Source organism: Arctopsyche grandis, chromosome 10 (assembly GCF_051622035.1).
Source record: "Arctopsyche grandis isolate Sample6627 chromosome 10, ASM5162203v2, whole genome shotgun sequence".
In the NCBI taxonomy this organism is placed as follows: Eukaryota; Metazoa; Arthropoda; class Insecta; order Trichoptera; family Hydropsychidae; genus Arctopsyche; species Arctopsyche grandis.
Window position 1 is genome coordinate 20,160,266 of NC_135364.1, and position 17,813 is coordinate 20,178,078.

General features: G+C 36.5%; 1 protein-coding gene across 2 annotated transcripts in view; it reads left to right on the forward strand.

Moving 5' to 3' along the window:
* The first annotated feature begins 3,747 nt into the window (after positions 1-3,747).
* Asap (ArfGAP domain of ASAP) overlaps positions 3,748-17,813 on the forward strand; it is a 91,179-nt gene continuing 77,113 nt past the window's right edge. For both annotated transcript variants that reach the window (XM_077440089.1, XM_077440090.1), the window contains exon 1: positions 3,748-4,180. In XM_077440089.1, coding sequence (XP_077296215.1) covers positions 4,055-4,180 — 126 coding nt within the window. In that variant the 5' untranslated portion in view covers positions 3,748-4,054. The remainder of the gene's footprint in view (positions 4,181-17,813) is intronic.

Genomic DNA, 17,813 nt, shown 5'->3' on the forward strand with positions numbered 1-17,813 from the left:
TGCAGCTGAGTTTCTTGATTGCATCGCAAATTCAGGACTAAATCAACTGGTAGACTTCCCTACTCGTTTTCGAGGATGTAATCGACCATCGACATTGGACCTAGTTTTCTCAAACTCCCACAATTTCTTATCATCGATTCTCTCTGACTCCCCAATTGGTCTAAGTGATCATATTACAATTAACTCTCTGATTCAATGGTGTGATCGATCCCAATGTAAACCTCAAACTGATCCTTTCTTAAAGCGTAACTTTAAATTAGCCGACTATGAGAAATTGAATGATTTTTTTATAGACAGCGATTGGTCATTTTTAGAACTCGAAATTAATATTCATTCTAAGTGGGATTCTTTTTATCATATTATAAATGCTGGCATACAAAAATTTGTTCCTTTCCTTAAACCATTCAAATCCAAATGTAAACCGTGGATCAATAAACCTATATTGATTCTGATTAAAGAAAAACGGAAACTTTGGAACATTTATGCTAAACATAAAACCCATGAGGGTTATGCTAATTATAGAAAACTTAATAATGAAGTCACTAAACAAATAAGAAACTCAAAGCGTGACTTTGAACTTTCAATCGCTTCTGGCGATTGCAAAGTTTTCTTTAAATACTTAAACTCTAACCTAAAATCTAAAATTGTAGTTTCCACAATCATGAATGAAAAAAAGGAGCTTATTACGGATCCCCTCTTAATAGCCAACACTTTTGCTAAGGCCTTTAGCAACTCATTCATCAAAGAAGACTCTACAAATCTGCCGATGCTTCCTAACTTGTCCCGAAATTCAACAGAAATTAATAATATAATGTTTTCCGAAAAAGTCGTTTCAGAGGTTTTACACAACCTTGGAGACAACTCCGCCCCTGGTAATGATAACTTACCTTCACTTTTTTTTAAAAAAACTGCTCTATCCATATCTCGTCCCCTCTTTAAACTCTTCAATCATTCCTTTATATCTTCCTTTATACCCAACGAATGGAAAACTTCTAACATTATTCCTATCTACAAAAAGGGAAACAAATTAGAAGCCACTAATTATCGTCCTATCAGTCTTTCACCCATTTTGCTAAAATGTTTTGAAAAAATCATCGCCTCTCAACTGACTAAATTTCTTGAGTCTTGTAACCTTTTATCTAAATACCAGCATGGTTTTATAAAAGGCCGATCAGTACTGAGTAACCTTTTAACCGTGCACAATGATTGGTCTCTCCTTCTTAATAATAATATACCCGTAGATGTCGTCTATCTTGACTTCGAAAAAGCCTTTGATAGAGTTCCTATCGATCGGCTTTTACTAAAAATCGAGCATATAGGTGTGAGAGGAAGGCTACTTGACTGGATCAGAGTGTTTTTAAAGTCTAGATACTTCTCGGTGAGGATTGGATCCTGCTCTTCAGAATCTCATCCCGTCCTTAGTGGTGTTCCCCAAGGCTCTGTTTTAGGGCCAATTCTTTTTTTAATTTTTATTAATGATATAGCAAATGACCTCACTTGTAAATATTCTATTTTCGCTGACGACATTAAACTTTATTGTCCTGCCAACTCAGATGGCAGAAATTCCCTTCAAAGCGATTTGGACACAATTGTCACGTGGTCTAAAACTTGGCTTTTAACTTTAAATGTTAAGAAATGCTCTGTTCTCCACCTAGGAAATAATAACCCAAATCTTTCCTACAAAATAAACAGCCTTTTCCTGAATTGCGTCCAATACCAATTAGACCTAGGTATCATCACCACTTGCGACCTAAAATGGTCCGCTCATATAAATCATATTGTCAACAAAACTTACTCATTTTTGTATGTTATAAAGCGGGTATTCAATTTTCTAAATTTAACTATTTTAACAAAAATATATAAAACTTTCATCAGACCTAGACTTGAATACGCTTTTTGCATATGGAATCCTCATTTTAAAAAGGATATTACATGTATTGAAAGGGTTCAAAGGAGAATTTCAAAGATTCCTTCTGAACTCAAATCACTTTCTTATAATGAAAGATTGAAAATAATGAATCTCACTACATTGGAGACGAGAAGATCTAGAGGTGACTTAATCGAAGTCTATAAAATTCTTAATAATCACTATAATTGTCATATGTCTAATGTTATTTCATTCAACATAAACACTCACCTCAGAGGTCACACGCTTAGACTCCAAAAAGATAAATCTAATAAATTGATCAGAGATACATTCTTTTCTAACAGAGTGGTTTCAGTTTGGAATAGTCTTCCCAACGATTTAGTAACCTCTATTAATATTAATATTTTTAAGAATAAACTTGATACTTTTTTTAAAACCAAAGGATTTTTGTGATTCTTCTTTCCCATAATCATATTTCTGTATTTTTATCTTTTTTTGTTTATTTATTTTATATATTTTTTTTCTTCTCTTATTTTATTTTATTTTAATATTGTTTTTTTTTAATGTATTTTAATTTTTCTCATTGTTTTATTGCATATATGTATAATTTGTAAAATTATGTTTATTCAAACCCCTTGGGCCTATCGGCTTTGCCGCCTCCCCCAAGTATATTAAATAAAATAATAAATAAATAAACATTAATACTGACCATTTACGTTTTAATATTGATAATTGTGACGAACGGTTTTACGCGCGTTATCTGATCTCGCGGTGGGAGATGCAGATGGCGGATACGTCGTTCTTCTTCGGGTTATAGGTAAACGTGAACTAACCTTGGGATACAGTTTATATAGTCGGGGAGGTTCTTGACTGGAAATCGTCTCGTTGATAACAGCTTCCTCGTGGTCGGGAGCTGGCTCTGCGATTCGGACCGGTCCACTCGCGTCTGATGTTTCTCCGGAAACGGCGTGAGCAATACGAGGGCGTTGGCTGGAACTCTTGGGAGGGAGTGATGCTGCACTCGACCTCACAGTGGTTCTTCAGCAAGATGGCGGATCTCTGGACCTCGTCTCCCCGTGGAGACGTGCATAGGAGAGGTCCTTCTTTGGCGGGGTATGGCGGTAGAGAGACTCGTAGTTGGCGCGGGAAAGTCACGGGTGCCACCTTAAATATTACTACCGCTACCAATTGAAGGGACACTCGGGAGAACGTCGCGTTACATAATTTAATATAGATACTGATGTTTTTTTATTATTTATACTGAGAACTTGTATACTGAATGATAGATACTGGCTGTTTAATATAAATACTGACAAAAATACAATAAACGGGCTACGTCGCAAAAATGAATCGCTACCAGGTAACCGCCGCAATAAAAATCACGTGAGTGGATCTTCCGACGCACGAAAATTCGGCGTACAGAAAACTACGCGAATGTTTTTTTTACGAGATTTTTATTATTATTGTGGCGGCTCGCTTAAACGACATGGTCGAGTTTGGTTGCCTTCCTGCGAGTGGGAACCAACTCGGCTGGGTTCGGAGAGCCACTACTCACTCTGTCTTCAGCTGTCATATAATAAACACGTGCACTAACATGCCAGTCGTCTCATTCGTTCATCCTCCATATTATCATTAAAAAACATTCACGCAATAATATTTGCGCAGTTTTCTCTACGTCGAATTTTCGTGCGCCGGGAGATCTTCACGTGATTCTCGTAGCGGTGGTTATTCTGGTAGCGATGTAATCACCGAACCCAAAAAGACTTACAAGTAAAATAAAAGCAGTGTTTACAAAAGGTAGAGATGTGTGGCAAGCAGGCACCGTTTGTCTGTTGGGCGCGGTGAGGTGGGGTGGGGGTAGCCGAAAGCTAGAGCTCGTGTTTTGAGTGGAGTAGTGGCGCGCGGCGCAGTGTCGCGTTCGGTTGTTTCCGCGTCCTTTCCATTCACAGCCTCCGGTGACAATGTCCAAAACAAATAAATAGTGGCAGTGCTTTTGGCGAGATTGCTATCGGTGTGGGTGCGGGTGCGGGTGCGGGTGCGGGTGTGGGCGCAAGTGGGAGAGAGCGAGTGAGGAGTGTGAGTGGAGAAGTTGAAGGCGAGGGGTGAGGGGTGAGTTAGGGGGTGGGAGGGTGAGAGGGTGAGAGGGTGAGAGGGTGAGAGGGGCTCCGCCCCGCCACCGCCGCCGCCATGCCGGCCCTCATCGACGTCGGAGACTTCATTGAAGAGACGCGCGAGGACTACAGCTCGCCCACAACCTCCACCTTCGTATCCCGCATGCCGCAATGTCGAAACACGGTCAATTCTCTCGAAGAGGTAAACACAACACCAACACTTACTTAAATCTATGTATTACTCCATCACCAATCATCAATTCGTCCACCCGAAACGTCTTTCGCGGTTGACGTTTCCGATACGAGTACGTTATCTTCAAAATTTTGGAAACGACGCGCCGAAACACGACCATGAAAATTTGGCCAAAATTGTGTTTGTTTTTGACCGCTTGTTTTCTCTTTTGTTCTCGACGGAGATCGCACGTTTTTCTCCTCGTTCCGTCGAAAGTGCAATCGTGTGCGTATTATGCAATTGGTAAAATGCATTTTTGCGAAAGGTGCGGTGCGGTTCGCCATATGTACATACATATAAAAACATAGGTGTGTCTATCGCACGCGAAAGATACGCGCCCGATAAACAACTCTCGCGGCACATATTTACCCGCTCGCCTTATTACCACACGTTTATTTATGTGTCGAGATTTTTCTTTTTTCTTTATCAAAGGGGGATTTATTTAATTTCTCTTTTTGCCGTGCTTACATTTTTTTCGTCGCATTGCGATTATTGCAGGCGTGCATACAGCATACTCTCTTTATATTTGAATTCTTTTAGGAATCGTCTTCTACTGTATATTTTAGTCGACTGTTTTTAAAAAAAACCTAATTGTTTTAAAAATAAATAATATGCAAATCATATACAGCCATTCCCCATATATTGCTGAATAAAAACCTCTCCGACGCGTATCCATTCGTCTCTGGTTTTGAGCAACTTAAATTTTTCTAATTACTAACCTCTTATTTTATCTACCCATCTCCTCTTTTCATCTCGGGTACCATTCGAGCACTTCTTTCGTCTATTCTTCCATTGCCATTTCAATCTATTCACCCATTCCAGTTGACACTACCCTTGTCAATGACAAGTTGTCATACTTCTAACCCACTTATTTCGTTTCTCGTCTCCTCTCATTATGTTGAGCATACAGCGTTCCTTTTTTTATTTTGAGGGAATGTAACAATCGGATGTTTAATATCGAGTATAAAATCGATGCTTTGTTGCATAGATTTTGTGTGTCGATTTTTGAATTTATATCGAATTTTAAGTTGGTATCCAGTTTTAAGTTTGTAGATGCTGGAATAATTCAGGTTTTTCCTTTCAAGGTAATTTATGTGGTAGGTATACATAAATTATCTTGAAAGAAAAAACCTGACCTATTCCAGCATCTACAAACTTAAAATTCAATAACAGTTATTGTATGTACCATGGTAATTGGACTATTCGTCACATTGCGGTGGTCACATAGACATTTTTTGCCATGAAAAACGCGAATACACAATATTTGGCATTCAAGTTCTCGTTAGTATGATAGTTATCGTTAGTTTGATGGACTTTTCGGCTGCCAGATGTTCCGTTATAGAGATTTTAGTGACTTTGTGACCAGTAATCACCGAACCGTCTACCATAGTGATGAAATTTAAATATTTTTTTTTTGTTTTGTCCTTACATATGTACATACAATATTGTACCAATTTTAATATAATCAAAAATTCCTATTTTATTAGATAATATCTTCTGGAAGATTCTAACACATATTTTAGTGATTTTTTTTCTACATACATTCTATATGCTTATTTTTATTTTATCCACATCTTACGGTGATTTTATGTCTGTGTGAGTACACATCCGATCCGGCTCATCCCCATCCGCTTTTAACCGTTTTTTTTTCTCCCCTTCGTCTGTGTCATTTTCCGCTCTGCCGATTTTTTATACCTAGTAAACACACCCCCCTTGCCCGATGGTTCACCTTTCGAACTACATTGTCTGTTCATACATACATTCAACAAATGCGTTTTTTTTATCGAAAAGAAAGACTCATTTGTAGCCATTGTCGCTTCGAAATATATAATTAACGCAAAATAAAGTCTGTTTGGTCGATGGTACGGTTCGAAACGTTTGTGTATGCGGAATTCGCAATATGTACGTGACTCGAAAACGTATCCTTCAGTCCTCGCCATCCATTTATTTAAACTTGATCTTGTAATGCGGATATACATATGTACATATGTACTTAATAAATTTTTAAATTTATTACTATTGCACGACTACACATACCTAGTAACATACAGACATTTCAAGCTGTCGATAGTACATAGATAATCGATTAATTTTGTATTTAATTGACTTTCAATCACACGTGTAAAGAAAACCTTATATTCCTAATTATTATTGAGTATCGTGGGTCATTTTGTAATCAATTGATGCCAAGCGACTTTCTTGGATCAGTTCATCACCGAATATTAGATGGATAGATGTAGTCAGATCTAGTAGGTAATAAAAATGATCCAACCCGTAATATTTTGACCATGAATGAACGTTTATTATGTTGTATTAATCATGCAATAACAAAATTATAAATCAGTGTATACACTAACCAACAATTTGTATAGCTTTGCCTTCGATTACATACAAAATTTATTATGTACAAAAAAAATAAGGAAGTTGTAATTATAACAGGGCTGTGGAGTAGGATCAAAATTTACCGACTCCGACTCCAACTTGAACGATTTTATTAAGATGCGACTTTCTTGCAAACGTTTAAAAATAAGTGATTTTCAAAATATAAAAAATTAAAGTAATTAAAAAAATCACTAAAAATTGACAAGTAACCGAATTTATTGAATTGTTGGTTATAAAATTAGTATAAATAAAAATTAAGCACGTTCATAGTATTCATAGTTCACAAACAAATCAATTTAATAAAAAAATAATGAGACTGAGGAAACATCGGTTTTGCCCCGAACACATCAAAATATGTGCAATTCAACGATTTTATTTATAATGTAATTTAAATTCATGATTTTTATAAAGAAATTATTAAATTTCAATTTATTACTCGATTTCTTTCAATAAATAAAAGTAATACTATTAATTAACAATAATGATAAAAAAAATGAGAGTGAAAAATGTAACTGATATAACCGTTTAATTGCTTAGCCTGTAAGTTGTGAAGGGGCGGTAGAAAGACTTATATTGATGGCTTCGATTCGACTTGATTTGATTTGAAGATTCTGATGTCAATTTGAATGAGTTCATTAATGATTAATCTCCTGTACATAGCTTCATGTTGGAGACATTAGCGTACCTGATGTTAGCTAAGAAATAAAAGCGACCTAAAGAGTGGAATTGGTTCAAAATCAGATCACAATTTTTTGACAGACAGGAATGTAACTGGACTAATGGAGTAAAGCTAATTATTAGCGAAGTGAAACGTAGTAAAAGCCTTTAATAATAAAAAAGAGTCGGAATCAGTTGAACTATTTTTCGGCTCCGACTCCACAGCCCTGAATTTATAACATTACATGATTTCTGACACTTTTTTTAATTCACACAATGCTGTACAGTAATTTTGCAATTCTAATTGTTGATTGTAATCGGTCACCGTTCGCTAGATCGCCGCTTGGTGTCATTCAATACCCATACTTTTGTTTATAAATACCAAGCTTAAAATTCTAATTAATAATGTAGAAGGAATACGCAGACCGAACAGGAAGAGGATTTCGTGGTTTAAGAATAGACGGGAACGAGCACGAGATTTTTGTTAGGAGACGTACCAAAAGAAGAAAGACAAGATGACAAGGTGATCTTCGACTGGAACCCAAAGTGGAATAGCATCTTATTATAGATGTAACTATCTCAGAATAGGACTGTGTGTAGTGGTTTTGGATGCCTGAGCCTTTGTCCGACAGACTTCACATGGACGCACAAAGGAATCGGAATTTATCATACGTAGACCATCGACCACGTCGGGTAGTTGGTCTCCAAACCAGAATGAAATGAACAAAGTTTCGTATAGCCGAAGAGAGACAAAGAGAGTGTTTAGAGAGATTTGTTTAGTAGTACATACGGTATTTCGGTCAAACGCACAGTCGCCAAACCTGTTTCTGAAGTTTTGCTTTTGGCGAATATCGTTGTCGTCATATTACTACGACCCAACCACCGTATTGAATGGCGGCCTATATTCATTCACCCGTGAGCGATTGAGAAACTAATCTAAATACTGCTTCAACTTGGACGACGACAGTCCACCACCTGGTAGTTTGAACTAACTAGCTGGCTAGCTAGCTCCACAAACTTGATTTTTCAATATGCAAACGGTGACATCATCCGTGTGTATATGTACATATTAGTCACATCGGCAGGTTTGAATATGAAGGTCTCGATGTTCTTAGAATTGCAATCACAACAAGAGCGCAACCTGTTCCTGTGATTAGCACTGAACGTGGAGGGAATTCTCTTTCAAGGTGGTAGCTTCCGGTTACCATTAGCAATACCATTTCATACGTCGTGTGTAGAGATTTCCCTCTTCATTAGCACCGCTTCCTTTTACAATGGAGCTATGTAGGTAGAAGATCAGTATGTACATATCTATGCAAATGAACCCTTTTCCGTGTTTGCGTCTTTCTTCCTCTCACAGAGTGCACAATAAATGCTACGTATGTGTATATTGAAATTTAATATTGTTTTTCATGTTCTCTACTTTCTATGATTTTGGAGTGCGGATTTGGGACCAAAGTAATAACGTAGTACCATCGTTCGGACATATCACTCGGACGTTACTTGTAGCGTGGTAATGTCCGAGTAATGTTCGAATGACCAAATTAGCTAACTCTGTCTTACTGCACTCGTATAGTGTGAGACCGATATAAGTAAACATTTGAGTATTATAAAACTGTATTAAAATAAATTGAGCTTTCGCAGTCTATACATACATATCTACATAGATGCCAAATACAAATATTCATCTCGTATTGATTCTATTGTTGCATCATACTATTGTAGCATCCTTCCTGTTATCTTTAGGGTTTGAGTCATCAATCAGACTTAGGGCGAAAACACACAGCACGGAAGAAAGTGGTACGTGGAACGTCGACGAGTTCTCCTACATTTCTTCAAATATGGGATACACCATTATCGATCAATTTCAAGCAAGGATAAATACAAAACAAATTGACCGAAAACGCTCCAGGGGGTCATTTTGGGATGGTGCATGCTGGGCGTTCCATGAATATTTTTTTCGCATTTTTAAAATAATCTAAAAAAACCACGTGCCACGTGCATCGCTGTGTGTTTTCGCCCTTAGGTGGCGAGGATGCTGCCTTAAAATAATAATAGACCCCTCCATTGTGCGAGAAAGCAGGAGAGCAAAAAAAAGGTTGACAATAGTAAACCATTTTTTTAGTCGTCATCATTCTTCATTATCCTTCTCATGTCAAGAGGCGAGAACTTATCTACATAGTTTGGCGCCCAGAACTATTTTCAGCACAAAAAATCGTTCACTATTGTCAACCTTGTTTCGCTTTCTTGCTTTGTACGACAATAGTAATTGAACCATTTTTACAAGGATATTCTTTGTTTCACTTCGTTTATTGGTCTGACACTATTTTATAGTGAAAATAATCCTAGCCGCCGATCTCTACTTATCTATGTCGGGTCTGAATGTACAGTACATAGTGTAAGGATCAGTTCATATCTTGAAACGAGACACTGTAGATAGGACAGGTACTGAGATTCTAAATCCTACTGGGTATAATTACATGTGTACTATTTCGGAAAGAGCACTTTGGCGCCACAAAGTCTGGAGAGGAGTCGAGATGTGTCACGCGATACTCACGCCTCCTCTTTCCGTCTGGGTCACCTGTCTTGCAGAGAGTGTACATACATATGTGAGTCATTTTCAGCACGAAACACTTATGACACCGCGCGTAATAATAATAAAAAAGGAACGTGCGTGCGATTCGACTCCGACCTTGGTGGGGCAATGTCGCGCGAAAATAACCGGCATTTTGGCGAACAAGTCCGGCGGGATATGTGCAGTGTGCATCTCGCGAAAGGGAAAGTCCTTCGAGATCGGATGTCGTGTCCAGAGAGTCGAGGCGAGAGAGATGGCCGATAATGCTGATGAATTGCGTACGAGAACCGGTCGCCGAAAGTGTTACAGCCGATGCAAGGGGAAAACATACTGAACCGCTCCTTTGTCGACGATGATGGCTCTCTTGTTTGGTTGAATTATTCCAATTTGGGTATTGTTTTGCATTTAGTGTGGGCTCGTATATAGAGATTTTGAACGACTCAGCAAAATCTTACACTCATCGGTGCAGTGCTATCGTGTAGGGGTTTTCTGGAAAACACCTGAATGTTTTAGTTTAGAATTTATGAGTGTTGCTAGGTTTCCAGATCGTAGTGAAAGACGTTGTGAGTAGAAGTGGTAAAAGTACTGCTCACTTCTCAGACGGCCAGATTCGAATGGATCAACGGAGCAATTCGTCGACCTTTTATACTTAACGCGGTGAGATCTATGTACCTACATATGTACATATTGTTCGATTAGTCGCGAGTAGGGATTACAATACTGAAAGTACCGAAACCGGTAGTATCGGTATTTGACCGAAAATAAGCCTTTGGTAATACCGGTATTTAAAAAAGAAATACCGATAGAGTCGATCTTTTTCAAATTTGTACATTTTATTTGTCGATAACGATATCTCCATGGCTAAAAACTACAAAAACGACCTACAAATTGTTTTAATTTTTACTGTTTTCCGATACATATCGTTAAATACAATATTCGGCAACATTTTCGGTCTCAAGTGCGCAAACCTATTCAATTTTAATTGAAATATGAAAATGTTTTAAATGTTGAAACGACGGGGCCTAATTATTTTGTAATTAGTGTTTGGAAAAAATATATATGATTAGTCTTTCAACAACAACTAATTCCCCAACTAATGGTTGGCTCTTCGTTTGTATCTCCAGTGAGCGATGATTGGTTATCTGATAAGTAGTCACCGGACCCAGAAGGTGCCGCGTATTGTTCAAAGGTTGTAAATGCATTGTTAAAGGTTTGCCGAACCTTTTTTACAAAGGATTTACAACAATGGAACAATGGATAGCACTGTGACAATCATACCTCTACTGATAAGTTTAAGTCGGAATTGTAAAAAAAAAACACTAGTTTCTACGAAACACAATCCTTTATATCTGGGACGTACCTACTTTACAATTTTTTTTACCAGAATAACCTTTGAATGTTTAGATTTTTTTTCAGTAATCATGTTGAAACATGAAAGCGGTGCTCGGTATATCGGAAGCAATGTTTTTTTTATTAAAAATTAATAAATTAAAAAATAATACCTATATCGTTCTTTTTTATTTCGACAATATTTCCGGTATCGGAAATTACGGAGTTTTTGCAATCCCTAGTCGCGAGTCCCGATTGCTGATAGGAAAATTAGTGCTAGTTAACTATTGGTCAAAGAGTACCGATCGTTCAATATTTACGTTACAGTAGTATGAATAGTTGGTAATGGAATATTTTTGAAACAAGATTAATGAAAGTTAATTCGTATCGTTGGATCGCAATGGCAGATCTGGATCTGGAATGTTCACTTGTTCATTTATTTCCTCTGAAATAACTGGTTTTGTTACATGCAACTACTTATACATACAGTATAAAATGTTATATAAAGTGGTATGATGATTCTTCTTCAATAATCTTTACATTTAGGACATTCAGTACGGCGAGCTTTTACTAGAATTGAGCTCAAAGGTGTTCTCCTCTCGCTCTTCGGTCTGCGTCAGCATAAATGGAAGATTTTACATATTGAAGAGTCACCATAGTACTCAAAATTTGAATTTGATATCTACATACATGTACATATATGTATATATGCACGGAAAAGAGTGGAAGACTCTCATTTGCTATTCTAATGTTCTCCTCATACAAATCTGACCTGCAAATCGATATTGTTCTTCCACTCACGTACGGTTGAATGAGTCATAAAATAATTTTAGCACCTTGTGAGTTGGAAAATGTTATAAATCGCTGTTCTTAAATCTGGATGTTGGTCTTAAAAAATAACAGTATGGAAATAAACGGTAGTAAGATCTCTTGGGTTCATGTGCAATCTTATGAATATTGAATCATAAGTGTCGGTGTGAAACTTCATACAATGAAGACTTTGATGAGGTAACGCGCGCAATCTCATTGCCAAGTTGAAGGCTCGTATTCAGAACAAGCGATTTGAAATTAAAATAGAAATCTTTGAATGCAGCCTAGCACAAAGAGAAATGGTGTTCTATCCTGCGGTGCATAGGAGGCTTGGCCGACAAGAACAGTTTATCGTAAATGCACCCGACGACGACTGCGTTTACTTGCGATGGGTAATTGGATATGATTGAAATGCGAAGAAATTATTTTCTCGACGCAGAGTTCGAAAGTGAATTATTCCATTTCGAAAGTGAAATTTCAATCTCAATATTGATTCCGAAGACTGCCCATCTCACCCTGAGTCATCATGTTTTGCCATCAAAAGGAAAATTACGAAAGATTCTGTGTGTAGCACTTTGTGACGCACTTCGCTTCTTTTTCTTCGTATTGGAGTCTTTGAGAGGCCATAGCCCGTTTCGTTTGATCTTCGATCAATTTTGTACAATGTTTTATATTCTTTTTCAGTATTGAAAAGACCCACGACTTTTGGTTCTCTGACCCCTCCCTCCAGTGGTTTCACCCTAATGGTTTCCATGTGTTTCCGGAAACCCGTTGTTAAAAATCAAAAGTTTCCTGAAACCCGTTATTTAATCTAAAATTCATATAATTTTTGTTAAAAATTATACAAACCTTGAAAATTGAATGAACTGTAATGTATTAGTAGTGCCTTGGATGAAAAAAATACGTATATATTCATATTTTTTCAAAATAATATTATTGAAAACAAATTTGGAAACCCGTTGTTCCAAAATTGGGGTGACACCACTGCGTCCCTCCTTGCAGCGTCTGCAAGTCAATTTGTTCCGCAAACGGCCAAACAGTTTCTCGACATATGTTATCACCAAACTATCATATTACCCTTCTCGACTCCTTGCCCTCTAAGGTCGAGTTTGCAGCGCTGGCACGACCCTTCTCCGCATGGATCTATCCTGGGCTATCTCAGAAACACTACCCAGTTCAACTTAAGTCGAGCTGTATGTACATATGTATATTATAGTCCTTGTTGTTTGATATTTCCGTGTAATTACACTTAGCAACAAAAAAATCACATTTTTTAGTTGTCAGAGCGGAGACTATTGAATTCAAATATAACAATGGTTTTGTTGGTTTCTTCTTGTGTAAAGATAAGTAATAATTAATTTTAAAGTAATAAAAATTGATAATCAATATAAAAAAAACGTCAGACTATTGATTCCAATACTTACTTTTGGCACGGCAATACTAGAATTTGAGTTAGAAACCGCAAAACCAAAAATCTGTAAAAATTGCGTTTTTTTTTAACGTTCGTATAATATCTCATGAGAAGAAACCAAAAAAAATCATTGTCATATTCGAATTAAGTTGGCCAAATTTAGTGAAGATTGATTAGTCTATGCACCAGTATTGCTATTTTTTTGTTGCTCAGTGTTATTGTTCTACGTATGAGTGAAAACACACGTTAGGTTTGTATTTGTCGGAAAACTATTGACGAATATAGTTTAAAACGTTTTCTTTCGCATGCATTCATCGCATTGACAATTTCTCGATTGAACACATTCTAAGCTCGCGAGAAATTGCTCATATCATTTTTACATAAGTTAAGTTAAAATATGATGTTAAAAGTAAATGTTTTATGCTCACAAGTGCATCAAGCATTTACGTTTGAAATTTGACATTGATGCACCAAGCAAGGATGCGAAAAGAACAATAGACTGTATCGAATACGTCGCAAAGGGCGGATATGACTTGTGCAAAAACGTTTGAAATAAAAAAAAAGTTTTTAAAAAAACCTCAACCTATCCTTTCTCGTATCTCCTGGATACTTGATTCAATATTGAATTCTTGATATCTTCATTACACATTCAATTATCCACATAATTTTTCAATTAGTTCTAGTGGTATGATTTTACATATATGTACAAATGGACCATGTATAATATAATAATAATGCATCTAGATTTGCTTTTTTTTCTCCCACACGTTCGATATTAAATAAACTCAAATATGCGTTGTTGTACCTGTTTCGCTCTGACGCGTATACGAACTCATTTCTAATGTTATTAAGACTGGGTCGAGCCAGGTGCAGCATGATACACAAACGGTGGCTCTTCCACACCGAATTTCCGTCGCACTCGATGCGAAACAAGTTTTCGCGAAAGAGTCCAACAATATGTATTCTGCGGTTTTGCAAAAAAAAAAGTCAAGCCAGGGACGCTGTGTGGAAGAGGTGGACCGCGACACGATGTCGCTGCATCTAAAAAGTTTCGGATTAAATTTCGGACCTTAAACGGTTAATAAACGTGAGCTGATTGAAAGCTGTTCGAGTGTCTCCGTGTATGGCGATTTTGTCGCTCGTTTTGTATGTGCGGTTTTTGCGGTCTTTACACAACGAGCCTGTTTTGTCGAAACTCGTGTTCTTGTTCTTTACAGTTATCTGTGCGACTTGTCGTTGAAAGCACGTAGAAAATTTGTCGAATTGTCGCACACGAGAAAGCGTTTGCCAAACTGGGCGCGAATGAAACTCGTCTAGTACAACAATGTCGAATGTACTGCAACAGGCTACGTATTTTTGAGTGGTAAACTTCAAGTGGACGGTTGCAACAAGTCGCGGTACACCAGGGCTGCCATTCGTCCCGGTAGACCGGGACATGTCCCGGTTTATAAATCTGTGTCCCAGTACACGAGTCAGTTGTCCCGATATTCTATCTAGCTAGTTAGACAAAAACTAATAAAGAAAAGCAATCAAATGTGAGAATAAAAGGTGAAAGGGCCTTGGGTTCAAGGACAGGTGCGAATTATGGCCATTTCACCGTGTGATCTGCAGTAACTTAATCGTAAGAGGTGCGAAGGGAGCAACGGTCCCGGGCTTTAAAATCGAGGCGCCAATTTCGTCGATCACAAATTTCGATTTTTAATGTGAATTATAAATATAAGGATACATAAAACAAATTCCCGAATTTTCAAGTGAAATAATAAATGCAAAAATATCGTTTTCACTTTTGAATGAAAACTTACAAAAAAAATTGAGGAGAACGACATAAAAAACCTCGATTCTCTAGACTAAAAGTACTACTTCCGGTTGGGATATAAATATTTTTGTATAAAATTTACAATTTCTATTACATGTAAAAATATTTCATTCTGATTCATCGAGCGGCTTGGGAGATAATTTAATCCAAAAACTTAAAAAAGAGGACACCTATGTATAAGAGGAGGTACCATTTCCGGTCAATTTAAAAAATTAAGCATTTTAGTAATAGATACTAAGTTTCACTTCGATAGGACTAAGGATGTTCAAAAAAATCTCCAAAATACACATTCAATACACACACATTTGATATTGCGATATTTTGCATTCTGTTCACGCGTATGCAAGCAAGACTATGTGCGAGCAGGATGCAAGCTGTGTCTTACTGTCGTGTGTGCGATCATGATGCAGGCCACGTCTATATTAATACAGGAGGTTATTATGTATTTGTATACATATTATGTATTTAAATTGCATATAAACCATCCTCTCCTTAATCACTGATATATTCTAAAATAAGCTTCTATGAGATGAATACACTACTAAAAGTTAATCCGATGTGCTAGTAAGGCTTACGAAGCAAATTAATGAGAACTCGACTCGTATACACTTTCGATATTTTTCTATGAAAATGAATTTTGCTTTTGCTTTCGAAGAACTTTCTTATCTGCGTTAGACACAAATGACATTTTCAGCACGTGCAAGAACAGACGTCTGAACGTCTGTCTTGGATGGGTTTTTCCTTCTGCTTGTTATGCTCAAATATGATTGATGAAGACATCTGATTATTCTGCTCTAGACAGTTACTTCCTTTAAAACTCACTTTGTCGTAAATGATAATAATACTACATATAGAAATCCGGTCTGTATTACAAACTTGCCATTTCCCTATCGCTCTATTTTATTATATCTACTTAGATATATTTAAATTTTTTCCTCGTTGTACGATGAATTGAATTAGTACGTATACAATATTGCTTTTTCGAATTTGGTTAATTTACTTATGTATATTTTCTTCGAAATTGATCTTATCGTTTGAACCGATTTTTTTTTGAACCTTGTGCTATTTTTCTTTGGCAATTTTCCAAGTTTCCTATTTTAAATTCACTTCGGAAAACGTTCGATTCAGTAAAAAAAAAAGAGCTTAGTTATTTCATTCAACATTTTTAACGTTCACATTATGATGTGTTTAATGTGTTTAAAAATTCTGATATTTCAGTTGCTTAAAGATGCATTTTTTTACTTCGCTTTTTTCATCAGAAACACTATCTGACTAATATAATAACTATCTTATCGTAAATTGAAAATGGGTATTTTTTTATTTGATTTTTTGGCTTCAACTTTTTTCAATAATAATTTACAAAATGAATTACTTGGTAAATATATGAATTACAGTAGTAAATATACATATATACATATATGTATTATATGTATAAGTTTATCGACACAGCTCCTGTTACTCATCAGATCATAGATAACGTTTCCGTCGGTAAATTTTATCAATTCTAAGTTGTTTGAAGTGGTTTTTATTACAAATACATATATGTAACTGAAATGTCAAGTAATTATTACTCACAAAGCGCTCGCCGAAAAGTCACTATAATCGGAACATTTTGCAGCGGAAAGGTCCATCTTACTAACAAGAACTCGAGTGCCAAATATTCCGTATTCGCGATTTTCATTTAAAAAATTGTCTTTTGTAATTGTAATAATCCAATTACCGATGAATCACCTTTTCTATTAAATAAAAAACATTGCAGCTGAAGTAGATCTCCCCTTCCCCCCCACCTACATATGTATGTACTGTGAACGTACTTAGAATGTTGGAGTGCTATCGGAGTTTCTATTTTACAAATATATGTACGTTTAATTCATCGTTTTCACTACATATAACCAGCAAACGCGACTCAGCGTGTTATGCTATCAACTGAGGGGTCATGAGGTTATTCCCTGGTCAGGAGTTGCTGGCCGGACATTGGATATATGCATGTGACTCCAGGTCGATCGTTTCGTATCAGAATTTGTCAATACCACCAAAATTGACGATCTATCCTGTTTCTCGCATATTCGAGTATAGCATCTCGAATTTGTTGATATATAAAATATCCTACCTACTCTGTAAAATGTATGTGTTTCTCGAAATATTAGTATTATCTAATTTATCCATAGATGTCTCTGTTACATACTTTATGAATATAATTGTTTGTAATTGATCTGAAGAGCGCATTATGTTTTCCCTGTTAGGCCTTCCTGGCACATGTAAAATAAAATATTGTATGTATGTATTGCACAATATTTTCTTTATTAATTTCATTGGAATTGAAAATATTTTCGTTTATTACGGTCATTTACAGGACTTAAAGCAAAATTTCATACACACTTCCCATAACGTAATACAGACTGACTGTAAATCACCGGGTCAATTTATTCTTGTTATACTGGAGATTATCTCGGAGCTGACTTTCACGCTCATGAATAGATATGGTTATACGCTGAAATGAAAAAAATATAAACATGTATACCAAGTATAGATATGTACATATTTACATTTTGAGATTCACAGTTATCACGTAGGACCTTGATCACATGTACGCTTTTGAAAGCTTGCAATCATTGTTTTCGAT